Source organism: Vulpes lagopus, chromosome 23, assembly GCF_018345385.1.
Source record: "Vulpes lagopus strain Blue_001 chromosome 23, ASM1834538v1, whole genome shotgun sequence".
In the NCBI taxonomy this organism is placed as follows: domain Eukaryota; kingdom Metazoa; phylum Chordata; class Mammalia; order Carnivora; family Canidae; genus Vulpes; species Vulpes lagopus.
In genome coordinates, this window is record NC_054846.1 from 43,436,836 (window position 1) to 43,458,102 (window position 21,267).

Genomic DNA, 21,267 nt, shown 5'->3' on the forward strand with positions numbered 1-21,267 from the left:
ATTTTATTTTAATTTATAGAAGTGAGTACTGGACTCTACCAAAAGTTGCTGCCCCCCAAATAATGGTATTTACATTGGATTTAATTTACTTAGTCTGACCTCTGGTATCTCCAACAGGAGGCTTATCTCACCAATGCCTCAGGATTAAAAGTGATGCCATCTGTGATGGCAAACGAAGAAGAAAGAGGGAGATAGACAGCACACAAAGTTTACGTAACAACAGAGAAAGGCAGCAATTGTGCTGAGAGAAATATATACCTTAGTCCCTTTTTGGGTAGTGTATTTCTGGCAAGCTGCATGCTGTTAAAACAAAGAAAACCCCTAAGGACATAATGCAAACAAAACCTCCAAATTACACATGCAACAAAAATGGTTCTCTAAACTTCACAAAATAAAGTTTTTGTGACAAATATTTAGTGCTTAATTTAGGAAAAGGGGACCGGATGTCCATTGTTGTAACACATTTGATGATAATTTAGGGACCGGATTATGAGCAGGTGGATTAAGTCATTTGTTGACATAATTCCCCACTAGATTCTATTTACCTACTGCTAGGGTAGCTTTTGCTTCCCTGTGCAGCTGACTAGACTTTGGCTGTGATTTCAAATTCTGGAGAGTCCGAGGTGGAAATAAGACAGATCTGCTCTCCCTCAGTTAAACTGACAACTTTCAATGGACAGAGGAGATATAAAACACCCTTTAATACTCAGTTTTTGTTTTCATATTATTTTTAATAAAAACAAAGGCAGATCTATTCCATTTGCATAGAAGGACAGAAAGTAATATATAATAAAATATCTGCTTGAAACGTAATGTTTTTGGCACCATTTATTTAAATATTTAATAGAATTAAACCATGCCATCCTTTGGAGATTCTAAGTTAGGTATTTAAAAGGCTGTGAGTTTTTATCAGTTTCCATTTTAAAGAATTCTCAACTGGTCATAGAAGAGGGATGAAAGGATGTGTCTGGAGAAAATGAGAAATGGCCTCTCTAAAAATAGAAGAGGGTGTCAACAACTAAGTGGGACAAGTCTAGAGATTTCTGTTACAATCTCTGGCATGTAAGAATAAAATTTATTTGAATTTCAAGAATGATAGCTCTCTTCCAGTAGAACCTCCAATGATCAAAATTAAATACACAGGATATGCATAATGGGGATGATAAAACACAAATGCAAACACATTGACTTGAAAATTAAGCACTCAAAATCAAAGCTAAAATGTTTTCTTCTATGTGTACTCCATTAGCACTGTAGTAGAAAGCAACCAAAGGCATTATGACTTTACTTGTTGGGAATGTCTGCATAAGGTAATTACGCCATTATGTAGAGGCCAGTTCTAGTAAATGTTTTGACTACATAAGGTTTTTAGTAGTGTGCATCAGCAAACAAAAAGGAATCAGACTGAACAAATATGAAAAACCTATTAATATGGTCACAAGCCATTTTAAAGATTATCTTTTTCATGTGTGCAGATTTATTAAAGCTTCACAATGCAGAGAAAATTGAAAATAAGCAGTTTGCCAAAATATCAATTGTATAAAATGTGTATGTTTATATCATTCAGAGAATTTAATTTAAAAAAATGGAAAAAATACATTTAAATTGACCAATATAACTTAAAACCTTTAAGTAGAAATATGTTTGATCTGGATACTAGTGGTTTTATAATGTAGACACTTTCCACACATCTTGAAAGGTCACATACTCTTATGCCTACAAGGGCCAGGCAGGCAGGCAGGGGGCAATGAAGGAGAGAGGGATTTTAGCCAGTCTGAAGTGGTCAGACTGTATCTGTTCAAAGCCAAGAGATGCTCTACAGGATTGTGAAGGCAGGGTTGCTCCACTTGATATTTCAAAACAAGCCTGCAATAAAGTAACCAACTACTTTAAATTACTGTTAAATAATTATTGTGAGATGGCATCATTATATATTATTGCTTTAAATTATTTAATTAATTAGAATTTATAAAATGTTTTATAAAATAAATGTATAGAATTAAAATAAATTACCTTAAATTACTTTAAATTAATGTTTAATTATTGTTAAATAATAATTATTGTTAAATAATATGGTTAGGTTACAAAAAGCAAAACAAACTAAATAACTGCAAACTGGTTATGGCTCAAGGGCCACCAATGATTTGGAGCAGCTAGCAGGAAAATTACTGAAAAACTTTTGTGATTATTCATTATTTTATGACATTTTAACGAAAAGGAATTTGAACAAAGTCAAAAATATTTATGGAAAATTATTGATTCAGTAATATTAAGATATGAATATATCAATAAAATTTTTTGAAATTGTAGATTAACAGGTAAGTCGTGAACTTCTATACAACCCCAACATCTCACTCTAATTACTTTCTTTTCAATATTTACATTTTAGCACACTTTTTGTCAGGTATGGCTCTTTGGTTTCCTTAGCATGCCCAGCATTCTGCTGACTGCTTAATTCTAATTAAGTCAGGATCTCTGATAGGATCTAATTTTCTCTTCAACAGATCATACACTTTTTTGAATGTACTTTAAAGGATTAGAATAAATTGCGACTGCCTGCAGTTTTGTTCCCAAGAAAGAAAAAATACAACTCTCATATCAAAAATTATTTCAATCTAGTAATTTCCTAGGGGGAACTAAATAATATTTATATCATATATTATAACTAGGAAAGTATTTTTATTTTTAACAATTTAATATTCATCAATATATTTCACTAAGAATCCAGTATAAAATATGCATTTATTTTAAATTAGCCTACGGTTTATTTTAGAAAAATTGCTTATCTGGCTATTTTTAATACTGGAACACTTTCATTTGTAAAGCTGGTCTATTTCAAAAACTGACCAACAACAAGATTTGCTTAAAGAAAATAAGTGACTGCATATTTGCCAGTGTATTTCTAAGTGAAAATGTATATTGACTTCTGCTAAAATATTGATAAAGTAAAAAATTAGCATTGCATTTGTATCCATAAAACTCAATTTTATCATCGGGTTTGATTTGAGGGTTACGTGGTTACAAATTGTTCCTTGTCTATTTTTCTGATTTTTTAATATCTAAATGCCAGAGAAATGGGTTGATGGCTAAATGGTCAACTTATTGCAGCCAAATATATAATTTAAAAAATCAGTAATCTGGAGGGTGATTTGGGTTAATAAATAATGACCTATTGGCAGTGTGATTATAAAATTATCATTTGGATTCCTCTATCAGTATACAATCAAAGATACATTCATTAAACTATAGATAGTTAACAGACTTTCAGCATAATTTGATTTACTTGTTATAAGTTTTGAAAATGACAAATGAGGGTGCCATTTACCTTCAAGTATGGAAATTCAAATCCAAGATGCTGTAGGAAGCCTAGCTTCTGAGATAAAAAATTAAACGAAACAGTACTTACAGCCAATGTTTTTGTGGCTATAGTTGCTCTTCATGTATACTAGCTACGATAATAAAACTAGCAGAGACATAGATGCAAAGGCCTCTAGTTTAGTCTCTATCTCTCAACTTTGTCTTGTGTCTCTTGGTCCAGTTTTTTGTTTATGCAGAAAAAAGTTATTTTGCAATAAGTAGCCCACCATAGAAACTATCAAGCATAAACATTTCAGTTCTAAAATTCTTTTACCAGGGGGATGTCTCATGGGCATGGGTGTCCACATCCACGAGGGGACCAGGAGGTGCCGTGGATGGAAGCAATGCTTTGTGACACTGCACAAAGGCAAGACAAACAGAAGAGCAATGGGGAAGTGTTACGTTAACGGGACAACTAGTGCAATGTAGTAAGAGTCTAGGTGAGAGGTTTAGTCAAGGTTTTAAAAAATAATTCTGGGAGTAAGGCTGGAAGTCTGGAAAAGAGATGATGTCATCCCAGTAATAGATCGAACGAAAGATTAAGGAATGATATCAGGCATTTTCCAGGGCCAGGAGTGCTTTCACACAGTAACACAACTAAGACATGTGGCCAGGAGTGCTTCTAAAAGCCTTAGGTCAACAACTTTAAGGTTATCAGGGTCAACTTCAGGACATTTTCCAGGGGGAAAGAGTCAGGACCATAATACATGAGAAAGGATTTTTAGGGTGAAAGAATCTAAAGACATTTTGGTTAATATGACACTTTCTGGTAAATTTATTTGGTAAGACATGCCTCGTTATGTGTTTCTCATGGTTAAGTAAAAAACAAAAAATAACCTCCTTAAACCAACGGGAAACACATTTATTTTCAAGGGGCCTATTAAAAATATCACTGATGTTATTAATTTTCTCTAAGAATTCCTATCTGACAATTGACTTTTTTTTTCCAATTCAACTAGGATTCCCCAGTGACCTTTTTGCTATTTTCCACAGAAGTGCTAATAAGGTAAACTTAACATATCGCTCAGAGCATAATTGTAGAATCCATTTAAATTTGGTCTTTAAAAAATGCTTAAATTATCATAAGAAGCTATTGCTGTCTTGGAGCTTAGGCCAAATCATTAACATGTCTTGAGAAGACATCATTTAATACATAAATACAACGTTTTGAATTTTATTCAAATTGCCTATTTGGTATATACGGATGCATTCATATTAAAAAACTTAATTATACAATTATCCTATTCTTAATGGCTTTTTTTTTCCTTCTACGAATTTGGTAATAAGAGCAAACAAAGGCCAGTCTCCTTAATCTTCTCTCTCTTCAGTTTTATGGTCCTTTGCACAGTGGCACTCCCAGTGACATCAAGGGGATTTAGTGGGGGAAGAGGGAGGAGAGGGTGAAGACTTCATTGATGCCTCTAGAAAAGCTCACCTTTCTGAGAGAGTAGATCTCACACTACCCGTTCTCATGAGCAGGCTCTGCACCTCGTGAGTGCCTGTGGTCAGTCCAGACAGGGAGCCATGGTGGCTGAGGGGGAGGTCAATGGACTCAGAGCTCGTATGGAGGCTAGTCAGGGACTGGTAACTCGGAGTGTCCTTGCTGCCAGCAGAGGAACTGCTCAGATTGGCAGCCCACACGAGACCACCTGAGGTGAAAGAGTGAACCGATGCTGGGCTGGAGGCCAACGAGTGACTTAAGCTTATAACATCTGTAGTTAAGTCTGAGGGTTTATTGAAGAGAGGGCTGCTGCTGCCACTCAGCCCACCAGCACTGCCCATGCTGCCCGTACCAGACGATGGTGACTCCAGACTGCCTTGCCGCGCTAATGTGGTACTAGGACTGGGCATTACTGAGGAGGATTTCACACCCTCAGTATTAGGTGCAGAGGCAGATTTGCCACCTGCCTTGGCACCAAACAACCTAAAAGAAAAACAAATAACAACTTCAGTTGTTCCAAGACACTGATATCCACATTTAATATTTAGGGTTACAGTACACAGAGCCAGGTGTGCTTTGGCGTACCACGCTGCCAAGCACCTCCTGTCTCTATGTTAATGAACTTTATAAACTTGAACTTCTTAATCTAGTGCCAAAAAAGTCTCACGTGTCACCATAAGGGTAAGCCGGTACTGGGCTGACACCCAGGTGCTGGGGGTGGGGGGAAGGGGGGCAAAGCAAAAGTAGATCAAACATGAAAATCCTTGGCTTTCACAGTTTAAGTGACCATGAGAATCTTTGGAGAAAATTAAAGAGTTGGAGCACACTTGCTGTTACCTATTTACAGATCCATTATAATGAAACAACTTCTACGCATTCGGTATATAATACTTAAAATTTTTTTCTTTCTTTTTTTTTTTCTTCATTGTAACGATTCATTCAAAATCTAAAAGGAGTGCTTAAGGCAAGGTTTAGGAGGTAATGTGACCTATCTGGTGGCCTGAGTGACCAGAGAGCTGTTGGTTAGAAACAAGATTGGACACTATTGGCAACATGTTGGTTTGTGTGTATTTTCCCCAAGAAAGACCAAAAGGTTTTATGTCAGTTGCCAGTGCTATTCAAATACACATTTATAATAGTGATTTGAAACATCGCTGGTGCTTAGATGTTGGAGTTTCGTTCAGAAAACATTTTAGTTTTGTAAATGAAGCAGATGGTATAATCGAATTTATGTAAATATGGAAATAAAGTGATATGAAGTAATGGCATAATGATTACTAGCTAATTAAGTTGCAATGAAATCCATATTTCCTATAGTGAAATATTTTATGACGAATATGAGAAATTGTTTCATAGGTAATGGGCCACTGGAGGGCACTATTGGCTTTTACTTAAGCAACAGAAATAATTACTCCCACTACAAGCCATTATTCTTTCCAATGAGAATCAACATTTCAAAAAGCCAGTTTTTCAGAATTAATATTTCTACTGAGGAATATAACCTCTAGGTTTTCAAACAATCATGTATCTGGGATTGCTTGAAACGTACAAGTGTTACAAGACCCCTTACTCCCCAGTTATCAAGGTTCTTAGTTTACTTATCATAATAAAAACAAACATTAAAAATACTTAACACGTAAGAGATTATAAATCATACTCTATCATTTCAGGGGCGAAGAAACAGACCCAGAGAAGTTTAACCATTTGTCTCAAGTCTTTAACAGTATGTATCTTCCTGCCACTTAAAATATATTTGTATTTTAATACCACAAGTTCTCACAGCAAAACTGCACGTACTGAGTACCAAAGACAGTTCCTATACAGAAACCAAGTTATGCTGCTTATCAGAGTCCTATCAGAGAAAGCTGATGAAGCTACAAAATCTCACCCATTCCTTAGTCGTTAGCCTATTTGCACCATACAAACGTTTTCAAGTTCTGTCCATATCATATCTTGATTTTCATTAATGTCAAGATACAGTACAGCATTGATCTGTCCAATGTAATCTCTTACAAGAAAAACAATTTCATCTACATTCATGATCATCTGCTCATTAAGAGGCAGAAGATCATAAACACTGGAAATTAATACCAAGAGTCATGAAGACCTATTTTGTTTTATTTTTAACTGTTGAAAATCTAGGGAAATGGAACACACGATTACTCTATTTTATCACTACCCCCCAGTACTGCCATCTGCTTTTAAGTTTCTTATAAACGCCGGTTGTGTTGCTAGTATTAGAACAATAGTGGAACTGAGAAGTTTGAGCATTTCTCAAATGAATACCAATTTTTTTTTTTTTTTGCTAGTTAACTGTATGATCAGCTTTTTAAAACCCACAGTACTTAGAAACTAAATAAAAGATTCTAAGATATATGTACCTTAGAACATATATTTAGGGTATATATCTATATATTTAGGATATAGGATTTAGGACACACATAATAGTCTATATATATATATATACATAAATGGTTCGCATGTATCCTACAGTATAGCATTTTTAAAATTTTCCCAGCATCATTTTACACATTCTTACCTTCGAAACGTAGGTGAGGCAATGTCAGGATACTTGGATCCTGGCTGCCTGAGCCCTTGCGTCCCACAGGCACTGGCAGAGGTAGGGCTGGATTTAGGGGAACCTGACAAAGAGACACTCTCTGAATCTGAGACTGCTACTTTTTCCTTTTCCTTGTCTGTTTGGTTGACAGTAACAGGACTCGAGCGCCCTGACCCAATCTTAGTAGGTTCTCTGAGTTTCGAGGTGGAGGCCCCGGCTGACTTGCTGCTGACATTGGAATCAATACTGCTGGTGCTGGACCTGTGTCCACCTCGGCCGGGGATGCCACTCGTGCTCGATTTTGAAGGGCGGGGCAAGCTGCGGTACTGTAGGGAAGTCTTTGAGCTCATATGCAGCACACCATCATCCTGATTCTGTGAACCGTCCAGACTGGTTTTTCTCCCTGCATTTGACTTCCCACCAATGGCAGCAGATTTGGGGATTTTACCCAGGGTTGCTGATCCACTTGTTATTGTGGCTCCGCTGCTTGTGATCATTGTAGACGACCCTACTCCACTTGGTTTCTTAAATCCGAAAGAGCCAGGAGCAGCTGACCTTCCAATGCCCGAAGGGGGCTTTTTCCCCTCATCTCCACTGCTTTTTCCTGCATCTGAAGGAGACCTCTGTAGAGATGATCCTTTTAGAGGAGTTTTGCCTTTCTCAGAAGCTTTGGCATCATCGGTTTTCCCTAAGTAATGAGAAAAACACAAATATACATGCCTGCACATTACGATTACATAATAACCTTTCTTTAAACAATGTGTAAACATGTGAATATGTCTTTGTATTACTTCAGTTCCTAAATACCCATTTAGACATCTTTATATTACTTCAGTTCCTAAATACCCATTTAGATCTAGATAGGTATGTGCTTTAATATATTGCGAGGATTGAGTACAAAACTATGAAAATATGGCTAGAGGAAATGTGATGAGTGATGAAGGAGATAAAGTGAAAACACATATTTTTGCAGTTTATTACTGTCTTAAACCTCAGAACACTCTCCCTTTATCAGGACAGCACTTAATCTTATCAAGCTAAGTGCTCGAAAAAGAATTCATTTGACTATCTGTAAGATGCTTATATTTAGAGTCTCCTGATACAAAACTACTTCAAATGGCACTATTTAAAATTAGGCACCATTTTAAAAATAGAAAGAGCATCTTTAAAAAAAAAAAGATGGTACAATTTGGCAGAAGTCTTCCACTCTATTGTTTCATAAAGTAAAATTCACAAATGATGTTTCATATCTCCAGAATTCCAACCCATTAGATTAGTGTGATTGGTCTTGATTCTCAGTGGTAGTAGTGAAAATTAGTGGAATACTTCACATAAATATTCCAAACTTTCATAAGGAAGTCAGAGGGAAAGCAGTCTTATTTTTATTAAGCAGATTTCTTTTATTTCCACATGAACAGAAATGACTACGGCAGAATAGAGACACTCAATAGCCCCAAATTATAATGGTGCTCTCTAGAGAATGCCTAGATTGTGATATTCATGTGGACTTGCAGGGTAAAGTATGTGACATTTACATGGAAGAAAATAACCATACAGAGAAGAATATGATTTAATTAAATATAAAGCTATTATTAAGGAGAACAAAGATTGAATGGAAACCATAAATTAAAACATTTTTGCATAACAGCTGTGAAATGACAAGCCTACCGGGGGTCTTGAGTGCACTTGTGCCAGCTTTCTGCCTGGATGGCGCTCCTCCTTGGGCAGACATGCCTCTTCTCCAGGACCCCGTCTGTGAGATGGACAGGGACGCTTTCTGTCCCGTCTTCTCGGGGTCTTCAGGAAGGCCTGAGGAAACACCCTTCCACTTGCCACCACTATCCCCATGGCTGTCAAAGTCCTCTTCCGGTTTTTTCAGCTCCTCAGTAGTATCCCATGTCTCATCTGTTGTAGAATGTTTCTCCGAATCTGTCTTGAGCTATGGGGAAAATATTACAAAGAAACTTTGTGCAGAAAAATTGACAATGTGTGAATAGGCCTTAGAATGTACTTTTGGATAACTGGTTAAAAAAAATGAAGCACTGATTTCTATTTCAAAAGAAATCCAATGACTCCTATTTTTATCTATGTCTTCATTTAAGTTTCATTAATTTTAGCCACATAATTCTCACTTGCACATATTAGAGAATGTCAGAATAAATATGTGCAGAAAACCCCAATTAAATGCTCCCGAGAAGGAATTTTCTATGTCAAATTTAACAAGGGAAAAGAGGACAAGATAAAACTTAATTGTCTAATATCCATTCTTGATTTACCATTCTCAAGAGATGTAGTAATTTATTTCAGAGATCAATATAAAATTAATCAAGAACTCTCTAAAATTAGACAATTAAAATAACTTCTAGGGTTAAAAACTATCAGTATTATAAAAGGAGAAATGGTAAAATAAGTGTTTCAGGGGCTTGTAATCAATGGAAAAAATATGTATACATAAGCTTCTACAGTTTATGCAATTATTTCAGATTCGGAGGTTGTACTGTATTTTGTTCTGATATACAATAGATTGAGGGAAAAAGCTGGCAGAAGCATTAGAGAAAGAAAGCAGCCACTTCTCACCTGGGTGTTTTTCCTGGAGGGGACAGTGATGTTGGAGTAAGAGCTGACCGAGGACGTGGTATTCAAGTCGTCAGTGCTGATGTTATCCAGGGTGTCACTGAGACCACTGCTCACAGAGCTGCTGTCATCCCAGCTAAAGGCAGGACACACAGCAGCAAGGAAGTAAACATAGGATGCACAAGGCAAGTCACCTATATTTCCATATACATGTATTGGGAAGATAATACTCATTTTTTTACTCTCATGATGGAAAAATTATTGACTTTCCATCTTTGGAGAATCATAGTAAATAAGAATTCAATGCTGTCCTGAGGATAACCTTATCTGATATTTGCAAAGAATCAGTGTCTAGTGCAGATCCAGGCTCTAGGGGAGTATCTAGAGAGTGAATGAAAACACCATGCAAATATTGCATGGTATCAGGAAAGGATAAGACCATCAATTCCTTTATTTTTCCCCCTGGAGAAAAGCAACAGAGCATATAAGAACTCATTCTTTGTTCTGAACGTTAAGAAAAGCTAAACTGTGCTTTAGTTAGGAATCAGAAAGTCATTCTTCATTCTTTCTCCTCCCTTAGTAACTACTTCTAATGATTCACCAACTCTTGGACACTGAGTTTCACTTCTATCATATCATCGCTCCTGCCATACCTTACAGTTTCTGGCCCTGACAATAAGTAATAACCTCTTATCTGGCCTTCCTGCCTTTGGTCTTTCTCAATACAACTTCATTGCTATATCTGGGCCAATGATCAAAATGATCAAAGATTCACATCTGGTCAGAGACTTCTCTTTATCAAAGACATAGATTCCAAAATAGAATGCACCTGCCTCAAAGGATGAACAAGGCAACCTATTGGGCCATAAGAAAAAAATATCTGAAATTCTGAATACATTTGTTAGATACATTTAAAGAAGAAAAAATAAAATAGGCTACATTAATATTCATGTGCAGGCTAACATGTGCACGCTCACAGAGCCAGTGTGTCAGATCATGCAGAAGAAATGTAGGATAAGCAGGTTAAGTTGAATGAGAATAGCAGCTCCAGAGTTCAAAGGGGTGGGACACAGTTCTCTCATTTACTGGCTGGTTCTCAGTCGACTGTGATGTATTGCTGCTTACTTGTGTTCTATTAAACAAATTCATGCACATGGGATACATATATTATATACAGATAAAAGTTAAGTTTCACAAAATGGACAAGTGTCTTTAAAAACCTTGTGCAAAAGAATATCCTTAATGAAAGCATAAGCAAACCACAGAAGTATGGTGGTGAACTGATACTTTTCCTACTCTGTTATGTGTACTTGATAAGTCATATCATAAATTCAAAATAATAGTAACATATTGAGATGACATATGAAACCAATAAGAAATGCAATTATTTAGAAGAAAATAAAATTTGAATTTATAGTAAATAGTGTTAATGATAACCCCTCCCTAGCTGCATATTTTGTGATATTGGCTACTGATAGCATAAAACATCATGATTATAAAAAATATTTATAAGTCAGATTATCAATAACAACTGTATTTTCATTGAGATATCATTAACATATGACTTTATATCAGTTTTAGGTGTTCAACATAATGAATGACTTGATAAATGCATCTGTTACAAAATGACTACTACAAAGGTTTATTTAATATGCAGCTGTTACAAATTCTTTTTTGTGATGAGAACTTTTAAGATCCACTCTCTAAGGCCACAGGGTGCACAAGGCAGATGATTTCTCATAACAATTGGCTTGGAAAGCAAAAATTGGCCTACTTTCATGAGTTCTTGCAACCAGGAAGAGCCCAAAGAGCATTGAACTGCTCCTGGAGAGAAGGCATGGAAAGCAGCTTGGGGACACACAGCTTGGAAATAGTGATCTGAAGAGCACCTGGGGCACACAGTGTAAAGGTTATCTGCTCTTTTTGGAGCGTGTCCCACAAAGGTATCATTCATGGAGAGACCCCTCCAAAAACAAAGGAACTGGCCAGCACCATTTCCCTTCCCCTATCCCTTAGCACAAGCATAGGGCAAACCGTGGAAACCAGTTCAGTACACACACTTGCTACCTAACATGCTTACACCAAGCCGTTCCCCCACTCTACTCACATGCTTCATGGAATTGACCATTGCAGTCCCAGTGTGAAAGGCCCCATTTCCCAGAAGACTGGCTGAAACACTTGTCCAGGGTCCATGTCTTTTGACCCTGGAGTTTTGCAGAGCCTCAGTTCTGGAAGCAGTGATGACAACTCTCATTTCACAAGCATACCAAAGCAATTATCTAGCTAAAACTCACCAAGGTCAGGCAAAGGACCAAACATTGCCCCACAAGCAATGAGAGCCTCTGCAGATGACTGGCGTGAAGAATAAAGTGTCCAGGACACAACAGCAGAGCACATGCAGCATACATTCAAGATACTTCCTGAAGCCATCAAGCCCTGGGGAATAGGGAACACCACACTGCAGGATGCTATACCCTGCACCACACTATAGGCACTATTCTTCATAAGGATAATTACCTTCAAGAGCAGGAGATGCAGCGTACTTTTCTAATACATGGAAGTAGGCACAGAGACTTAAAATGAGAAGACAGAGTAATCTGTCCCAAGTGAAAGAACAGGACAAAGCCACCACCAGAACTCTAAGTGAAACAGATATAAGAAACATACCTCATACAGAATTTAAAGTAGTGATCACAAAGATATTTGCTGGACTTAAGAAAAGAGTGGAACACATCAGTGAGACCCTTAACACAGAGATAAGGAATAACAGAGCAGAGGTGAAGGGCTCAATAAATGAAATCAGAAACACACATGATGGAATGAACAGCAGGCTGGATGAAACAGAGGAATGAATCACTGACCTAGAAGAGAGTGTAGTAGAAACTAATCAAGCCGAACAGAAGAGAAGAAAAAGAATTATGCAAAATTAGAATAGACTTAGAGAACTCAGTGAGTCCTTCATATGTAATTACATTCATTTTATAGGAGTCCAAGAAGAAGACAGAGAAAGGGAGCAGAAAATTTATTTGAGGAAATAACAGCTGAAAGCTTTCCTAATCTGGGGAAGGAAACAGATATCCAAATCCAAGAGGCACAGAGAACCCAAAACAAAATTAACAAAAGCAGATCTAAACTAAGATGTATCGTAATTAAATTGGCAAAAGATAGTGGTACAGAAAAAGCTTTAAAAACACCAAGAAAAAAGAAGACAGTTACATACAAAGGAAACCTCATAAGGCTAGCAGCAGATTTTCAGCAAAAACTTTCCAAGCCAGAAGGGACTGGCATAATCTGTTCCACGTGCTGAATGGGAAAAAATATGCAGTCAAGAATACTCTATCCAGCAAGACTACCATTCAGAATAGAAGGAGACATATAGAGTTTCCCAGACAAACAAAACTAAACAAGTTCATGACCACTAAACCAGCCCTGCCAAGAAATACTAAAGGGGACTCTGTAAGCGGAAAGGAAATACCAAAAGTGACAGTATGAAGGCAGAAAACACAAAAGAAAAATGAATATTTCTATAAAAAGTCAGTCAAGGAACTCAGAAAATAAAAGAATGTAAAATACATCCCCATTTACCTAAAACGTGTGAGGACATATGTTCAAACTTAAGAATGTGTTCAAACTTAAACAACAATCAACTTAATATAGACCGCCATTTGCAGAAGATATTAAATGTAAACCTAATTATAATCACAAATCAAAAACCACTAATAAATATGCAAAGAATAAAGAGAAAGAAATCCAAATATATGACTAAAGAAAATCAGCAAACCATGTAAAAGAGAAAGACAATCAAGGACCAGAGAAAATCTTCAGAAACAACTACAAAACCAGCAGTAAAATGACAATAAATATATCTACCAATAGTTATTTTGAATGTAAATCGACTAAATGTTCCAGTCAAAAGACAGAGTGTGACATAAATGATACAGAAACTAAAAAGTCAATAGAAGATATCAATGACCCAGATGTTGGTTCTTTGAAAAAAAAAAATCAATAAAATTGATAAATGTTTAGCCAGACTTAAGAAAAAAGAGAAAGGACCCAAATAAATAAAATTACAAAGGAGAAAGGAGATATAACAACCAATACCACAGAAATACAAACAATTATAAGAGAATATTATGAAAAACTATATGCCAACAAATTGGACAACCTAGAAGAAATTGATAAATTTCTAGAAGCATATAAACTATCAAAGCTGAATCAGAAAGAAATAGAAAATTTGAACAGACCAATTACCAGCAATGCAATTGAATTAGTAATCAAAAAAACTTCCAATAAACAAAAGTCCAGGGCCAGGTGGCTTCACAGGTGAATTCTACCAAACATTTAAAGAACATTTAACATCTATTTTTCTCAGACTATTCTAAAAAATAGAAAAGGAAGGGAAACTCCTAAATTCATTTCATGAGACCAGCATTACCCTAATAACCAAACCAGGTAAAGAAATCACACGAAAAGAGAAGTACAGGCCACTATCTCTGATTATCATAGATACAAAAATCCTCAGTAAAATAGTAGCAAACCAAATTAAAAAAATCATTCATCACGATCAAGTGGGATTTATTCCTGGGTTGCAAAAGTGGTTCAATTTTTGCAAACAATCAATGTGATACATCACATCAATAAGAGAAAGGGAAGAACCATATGATCACTTCAACAGATGCAGAAAAAGCATTTGAGAAAGTGCAACATCCATTCATGATAAAATTCCTTAACGAAGGAGAATTAGAGGGAACATACCTCAAGATAATAAAGGCCACACATGAAAAACCCACAGCTAACATCATACTCAATGGGGAAAAATTGAGAGCTTTCTTCCTCCAGAGTCTGGACAAGACAAGAATGCCCACTCTCATGACTTTTACTCAACATAGTACTGGAAATCCTAGCCATGCAATCAGACAATAGAAATAAATACCAAATCGGTAAAGAAGAATTAAACCTTCACTATTTGCAAATAACATACCATATATAGAAAATGCAAAAGATTCCACAAAAAAAATTGTTAGAACTGATAAATGAATTCAGTAAAGTTGCAAGATACAAAATCAACGCACAGAAGTCTGCGGCATTTCTATACACCCATAATGAAGCAGCAAAAAGAGAAATTAAGAAAACAGTCCCATTTTGAACTGCACCAAAAATAATAAGATACTTAGGAATAAACCTAACCAAAGAAGCAAAAGACCTGTACTCTGAAAACTATAAAACACTGATAAAGAAATTGAAGAGGACACAAATAAATGGAAAGACATTCCATGCTCATGGATTGGAAGAAGTATTGTTATCATGTGTCCCAATCTACAGATTTAATGCAATCCTATCAAAATACAGCATTTTTCACAGATCTAGAACAATCCTAAAATTTGTATAGAGCCACAAAAGACTCCAAATAGCCAAAGTGATCTTGATTAAGCAAAGCAAAGCAAAGCAAAGCAGGGAGCATCACAATTCTGGACTTCAAGTTACATTACGAAGCTGCAGTCATAAAACAGTATGGTACTGGCATAAAAATAGACCCACAGTTCAGTAGAACAGAATAGAAAACAAATGAACCCACAATTATATGGTTAATGAATCTGACAGGAAAGACTATCCATGTGAAAAAAAATACAATATATTCAACAGATGATATTGGGAGGATTGGACAGTCGCATGCAAAAGAATGAAACTGGAGCACTTTCTTACACCACACATGAAAATAAACTCTAAATGGATTAAAGACCTAAATGTGAAACCTGAAGCCACAAAAATCCTAGAAGACAGCACAGGCAGTAACTACTTTGACATCAGCCATAGTTACTTTTCTTCTAAATAGGTATCCTGAGGCAACAAAAGCAAAAATAAAAGACTAGGACTACATCACAAAAAGGTTCTGTGTAGTGAAGGAAATAATGAACAAAACTAAAAGGCATTCTGCAGAATGGGAGAAGACATTTGATAATGACATACCTGATAAAAGGTTAGTATCCAAAATATATAAGGAACTTATAAAAACTCAACTCCAAAAAAGGAAATAATCCAATTTAAAAATGGGCAGAAGGCATGAACAGACATTTCTCCAAAGAAGACATGCTGCTGGCCAACAGACACATGAAAAGATGCTCATCATCACTCATCATCAAGGAAATGCAAATCAAAGCTACAATGTGATACCACCTCACACCTGTTTGAATGGCTAAAATCAAAACACAAGATAAAATGTTGGCAAGAATATGGAGAAAAAGGAACCCTTGTACATTGTTGATGGGAATAAAAACTGGTGCAGCCACTGTGGAAAACAGTGTGATGGTTTCTCATAAAGTTAAAAATAGAGCTATCCTACACCAAGCAAAGTAAGTCAGAGAAAGACAAATACCATATGATTTCACTCATATGTGGAATTTAAGAGACAGAACAGATGAGTAAAGGGGGAGGAGAAGGAGGAAGAGGAGGAGGAGGACGAGGGCGAGGAGGAGAGAGAGAGAGAAATCAAGAAATAGACTTTGAACTATAGAGAACAAACTAAGGGTGACCATAGGGGAGGTGGGTGGAGAGATGGGTGAAATAGGTGATGGGAATTAAAGAGTGCATTTGTGATGAGCAGCAGGTGATGTATGGAAGTGCTGAAGCACTATATTGTACACCTGAAACTCATGTAACACTGTATGTTAACTGGAATTAAAATATAAAAACTTCAAAAAATATAATTTCCTTCAAATTTTAAAAGCCTCGTATTACTTCTCTCTTCTTCCTCTGGATTCCAAAATCTTCCTCCTAATACTGAAATTGCTTTCACAAAGGTCAATAAAGCCATGAATTGAGTGCTTACTATGTGTCCTATTCTTCTAATTACTTAATATGTATTTTATAATCACCAAATAAATATATGAGGCAGGCATTATAAATATTAAGAGGTTCAGGCAGGTTAAATGACATGTCTAAGAGTCCAGGAATTATGTCCCATGGCTCCCCTGCCTCCCATCTTTTCACCCCTTCTCTCTTGAAATATATCAATTATGAGTCTTTTCAGGTTCAGTCTTTGCAGGTCCTTTGCAAGATTCACAGAGTCCTCCAAATCCTTTACGTTTTTTTCCCTTTTCTTTGGGATTCCTCTGAATTCCTCAATATTCAGAAATTAATCTTATCTCACCTTTTACATTCCTCCTTGGAAATTCCCTAGTCTTCCACAACTTCAATATCACCTCTATGATTAGGACACTTAGATTCACATCTTTAACCAGACTAGTTCCTATCGGATCAGCATTTCCAGCCTTCTGCTGGACCGTTTGTCTAGGATGTCTTGTCAACATCTCAAAATCACTCTGCCTAGACTGTATCATTTCCCTTTAAAAATTATTCTCCCTTTCATTACCACACAGTTACCCACATTACGTATTAATCTTTCTGTCATAAAATCTAAGTGTTATTGCCTCTCTTCTCTCATTTGGCTCCATTCTTACTTACATTGTCTCTAAGCCTTGGAAATCTTCCCAGCTACAGGTAACACAGCCATCCTTTTGTTCCACATATCCACTGCCTCTGCTTGTCTTTCCTTCCATAAAAATTATTAGTAAGTATCTGCTTTTATTCATTAAGTGATGAATAAATTACAGTCCCTCTCCTTGAAGAACTCTGTGTTTATTGTTGAAGACAAATATTTAAATAAACGATGACAATAAAATGTGGTAATTGTAATAGAACTGCATGTTAAATGAATGGCAGGGCAGGGCTACTATCACTTATTTGAAGAGCTGAAGAATTATTTCACAATGGGAATATTGTAGCGTGATCAGATGAAATCTATGTTAATCACTGTATTGTAGCATATATCACCTGTTAAGTGATGTGTTTTTCTATATAATTTGGATTGCCTGAAGTCAGGGAGTGTATTTGATTGAATCCTAGCACATACCATAGTGTCTACTGCTAAATAGATAATTAGTAGATGTTTGTTAAATGAATAAAAACAATTTTACTTTTGAAAATGCTCCTTCTATCCAGTAATGTTAAGTTAGAGTGAATCCAATAATAAATGCAGATTTTGAAAAAAATTTGTTCGACATATTTCTTTGCTAAACAAACTTTAAAGGAGCAAACTTTGATTGATGACATTATTTTCCTAAATTTATCCTGTGATTTTGACTTTCATCTTTGATTTTGTGGTACCAGAATTCTCCCTAGCTAGGGTGCAATTAATCTTGTTTATTATGGCACACTTAATTAAATTGAAAAAGCTTCATAAAAATAGGGGTTTTTTACTGAAAAAAAAATGACGATTTACTCACATAATTAGCTCTGAAATCTCAAGCCTGATCAATATATTTTTTTTCCATCCTTTCATTTTTAATTTCATTAAGATGTGCTATGAATTCTTGCTGATACTCTTTATAAAAGGGCAGCTCTTTTTCTCTTCCAAGTTACAGATCTGTCACTCTGCTAAATTTTTCTCTACAATCTAGGACAGCTCAGTACATTACAAGACTGTGGATCTTATCCACATAGATTGCATATATACCCTGGATTGTTTCCAGTTTTTAAATACTATGAATAAAACTGTTAAGAACATTCATACACATTCTACTTATGTGACATTTTAGAAGAGGCAAAACTACAGATATGTAGGATGATCAGTGATGGCCAGTGCTCAGAAGTATGGGAAGATTTTAGTGGCCATACAACATGACTTGATGCATATGTCAAAACTCAGAACTGTAGGGAAAAAAATTCCTGTGTTAAAGCCCAAAATACAGCCAATTACCCTGTTGGTAAATTACAATTTAGATATACACTAGATTATTAACTATTCTAAGAGAATGATTTCTTGGCATGTCTTTTATTATGTATATTTTTAATGCTCAATAACTCAATGGGGCTAGGGATCTATTTTATTTATCGATCAGTGCATTTGTAGCTCTGACCCCCACATGCACCTCTGGATTCACACTTAGAAGCAGACCTGCTTGAAAACAAATGTGTTCTATTCTTGAGGTCATTTTTTATTTCCTGCTTTTTATAATGAAGAATTCTGAAATATTAACTAAATTATTTTATTATTTTTAGAGGGGGGTACGGTGGGAAGGAGAGAGAAAGAGAGAGAAAGAGCAGAGGGTGGGGGGAGAGAATCTTAAGCAAACCCTGCACCCAGCGTGGAGCTGAACAGGGGGCTCAATCTCACAGCTCTGGGATGATGACCTAAGCCGAAATCAAGAGTCGGATGCCCAACTGACTGAGCCACCCAGGTGTCCCTAACTAAATAATAGTTAAAATAAGTTTTCAGATTTAAAACTAACACCAGAGAAAAATGCTAGTCCTATTTGTGGGCAATTTTTCAACAACACAGTCCTATTTTTGGTGTAGTAGCTGTTCACATAGCAGGTATTCAATCAGGACCTTCCATAGTTCATATTGCCAGCTCCACTGTCCTACTTATACATGAACATGTAAAACAGAGATTTTCTTTCAGTAAATAACTAGTTCCTATACTTCAGGCATTCAAAAGTAACCTCAACCTCAATTTGCTTGCTCATTAAATACTCCATTAATGAAATAAATGAACATGTGCATTACTACTGTTTCCTCTGGAGGTACTATGTTCCAACTCTAATTCAATTCCAATTATGAGAATGTTGTCTACTAAGGTGACATAAGTTTTGATTTTATTTTAAGATTTTATTTATTTATTCATGAGAGACACAGAGAGAGTGTCAGAGACACATGCAGAGGGAGAAGCAGGCTCCCTGCAGGGAGCCCGATGTGGTACTTGGTCCCAGGACCCTGGGATCACGACCTGAGTCAAAGGCAGATGCTCAACCACTGAGCCATCCAGGTGCCCCAAATTTTGATTGCTATAAAAAAACTTTCTTAGTTCAATGTTTTAACAATATTTTTTGTTAGCTTATTTTATTAAAAGTTAAAATAAGAAATAGCGATATAAACACTGGTATATTTTCTTGAATCTGTGATTATATAACATGTGGCTATTTAGAAAACATAACTATGGATATTATAATATTTTGTCAATATGTGAGTATTTCTAGGCCAATGCTGTTGGAACTGCCTGAGGTATGCCATAGTGTTTCCTCCAGGTACAAGTATGTCTCACTTCCTCATTCATTATGATCCAGCAATATCCACCTTCCTTATATTGAGAGTAATTATCCAGAAGGACTCTATATCACCCATATGAATAGATTATTATACATGCTTTAGATCCTTGATGCCACTCCCACTTATGTCTCAGTCCCCTCTTAGGGGACTGACTTACTGGACAGGTCTTAAGCCAAGTCCTAAATCCTTCCCCCACCACCCTCTCTGAATTCTAAATTACATCTCATTTACCCTTGGTCCTATTTTCAAGAACCTCAAGAATACAAAGTTTTAAAACACTGAGCAAATAAAACATTTTTATATAATATTTAAATGCAAATTCTGGAGTCATGTTTGCCATTTATAAATAATATAGATGATGTGAAGTGTTCACTGCAGTGCTGAGACCTGTGGACATTCAACAAATATATAGAATGACACATTTGATGTATTTAGGCACTGTCAAAATTCTCATGGGATAGACACATTGTTCTCTTCCAACCTAAAAATTGGCAAAACTTTTAATAATAATATATGATAAAGTATAAATTTTAAGGATTTTATTAAATATTTCTTTTTTTTTTTTTTTTTTTTTTTTTTTTTTTTATTAAATATTTCTTAACACTAATAACAACCATTTTACAAAGAGAAAAATGAAGCAAATCTAGCTATCCATGAAATAAATCTTTGTGTAAAAACTTCTGGATATGCTTATTGTTTCTAAGGGAAGATACATATCATTTGCATAACAAAATGAAAGCACCACTTTAAAAAAATCCTATTCCAAGATATTTGTTTTCTAGTTCCATTACTTATGGCAATGTAAATAGTATACATAAGGAGATACAGATATTTTTAAAAATCTGTATTTTGACACAATGACATTTATAATAGTAACTTAAAAAAACTAAGAATCATCTGTGTAGGCTTTGCATGTTGGCACCATTATGTTAAATCAATTAATATCTCCTCAAAACTAAACAAACACAAAACTCCTTAGACCTATGCTATACCTTTTTTTTTTTTTAAATCAGCAAACACAATGCACTACCTGTCAAGTTTGAGCATTGCAACCACTGAAGTGTAAATTCTGTATTACTTCAAGGTCATTGACAGAAAGCAATATAGTGTATTTCAACAAAGATTTGTTCAGCATTTCCCTGGGGAAAAAATATGTTATTATCGAGAAAAAAAAGAATAAGTCATTAAAAGAGACTTCTGAATCACAAAAACTTAAGTATATATCAACAAC

The 21,267-nt window shown here is 35.7% G+C and overlaps 1 protein-coding gene across 8 annotated transcripts in view; it reads right to left on the reverse strand.

The window, feature by feature from the left end:
* The window catches only part of NAV3 (neuron navigator 3), an 830,862-nt gene that overhangs the window by 80,644 nt on the left and 728,951 nt on the right, over positions 1-21,267 (reverse strand). For 6 of the 8 annotated variants that reach the window (XM_041738590.1, XM_041738593.1, XM_041738591.1 and 3 more), the window contains 5 exons: positions 9,936-10,068; positions 9,027-9,297; positions 7,338-8,046; positions 4,793-5,281; positions 259-300 (listed from right to left, as the gene is read on the reverse strand). In XM_041738590.1, coding sequence (XP_041594524.1) covers positions 259-300; positions 4,793-5,281; positions 7,338-8,046; positions 9,027-9,297; positions 9,936-10,068 — 1,644 coding nt within the window. The remainder of the gene's footprint in view (positions 1-258; positions 301-4,792; positions 5,282-7,337; positions 8,047-9,026; positions 9,298-9,935; positions 10,069-21,267) is intronic. The other 2 variants (XM_041738594.1, XM_041738589.1) reach the window with 2 other exon arrangements.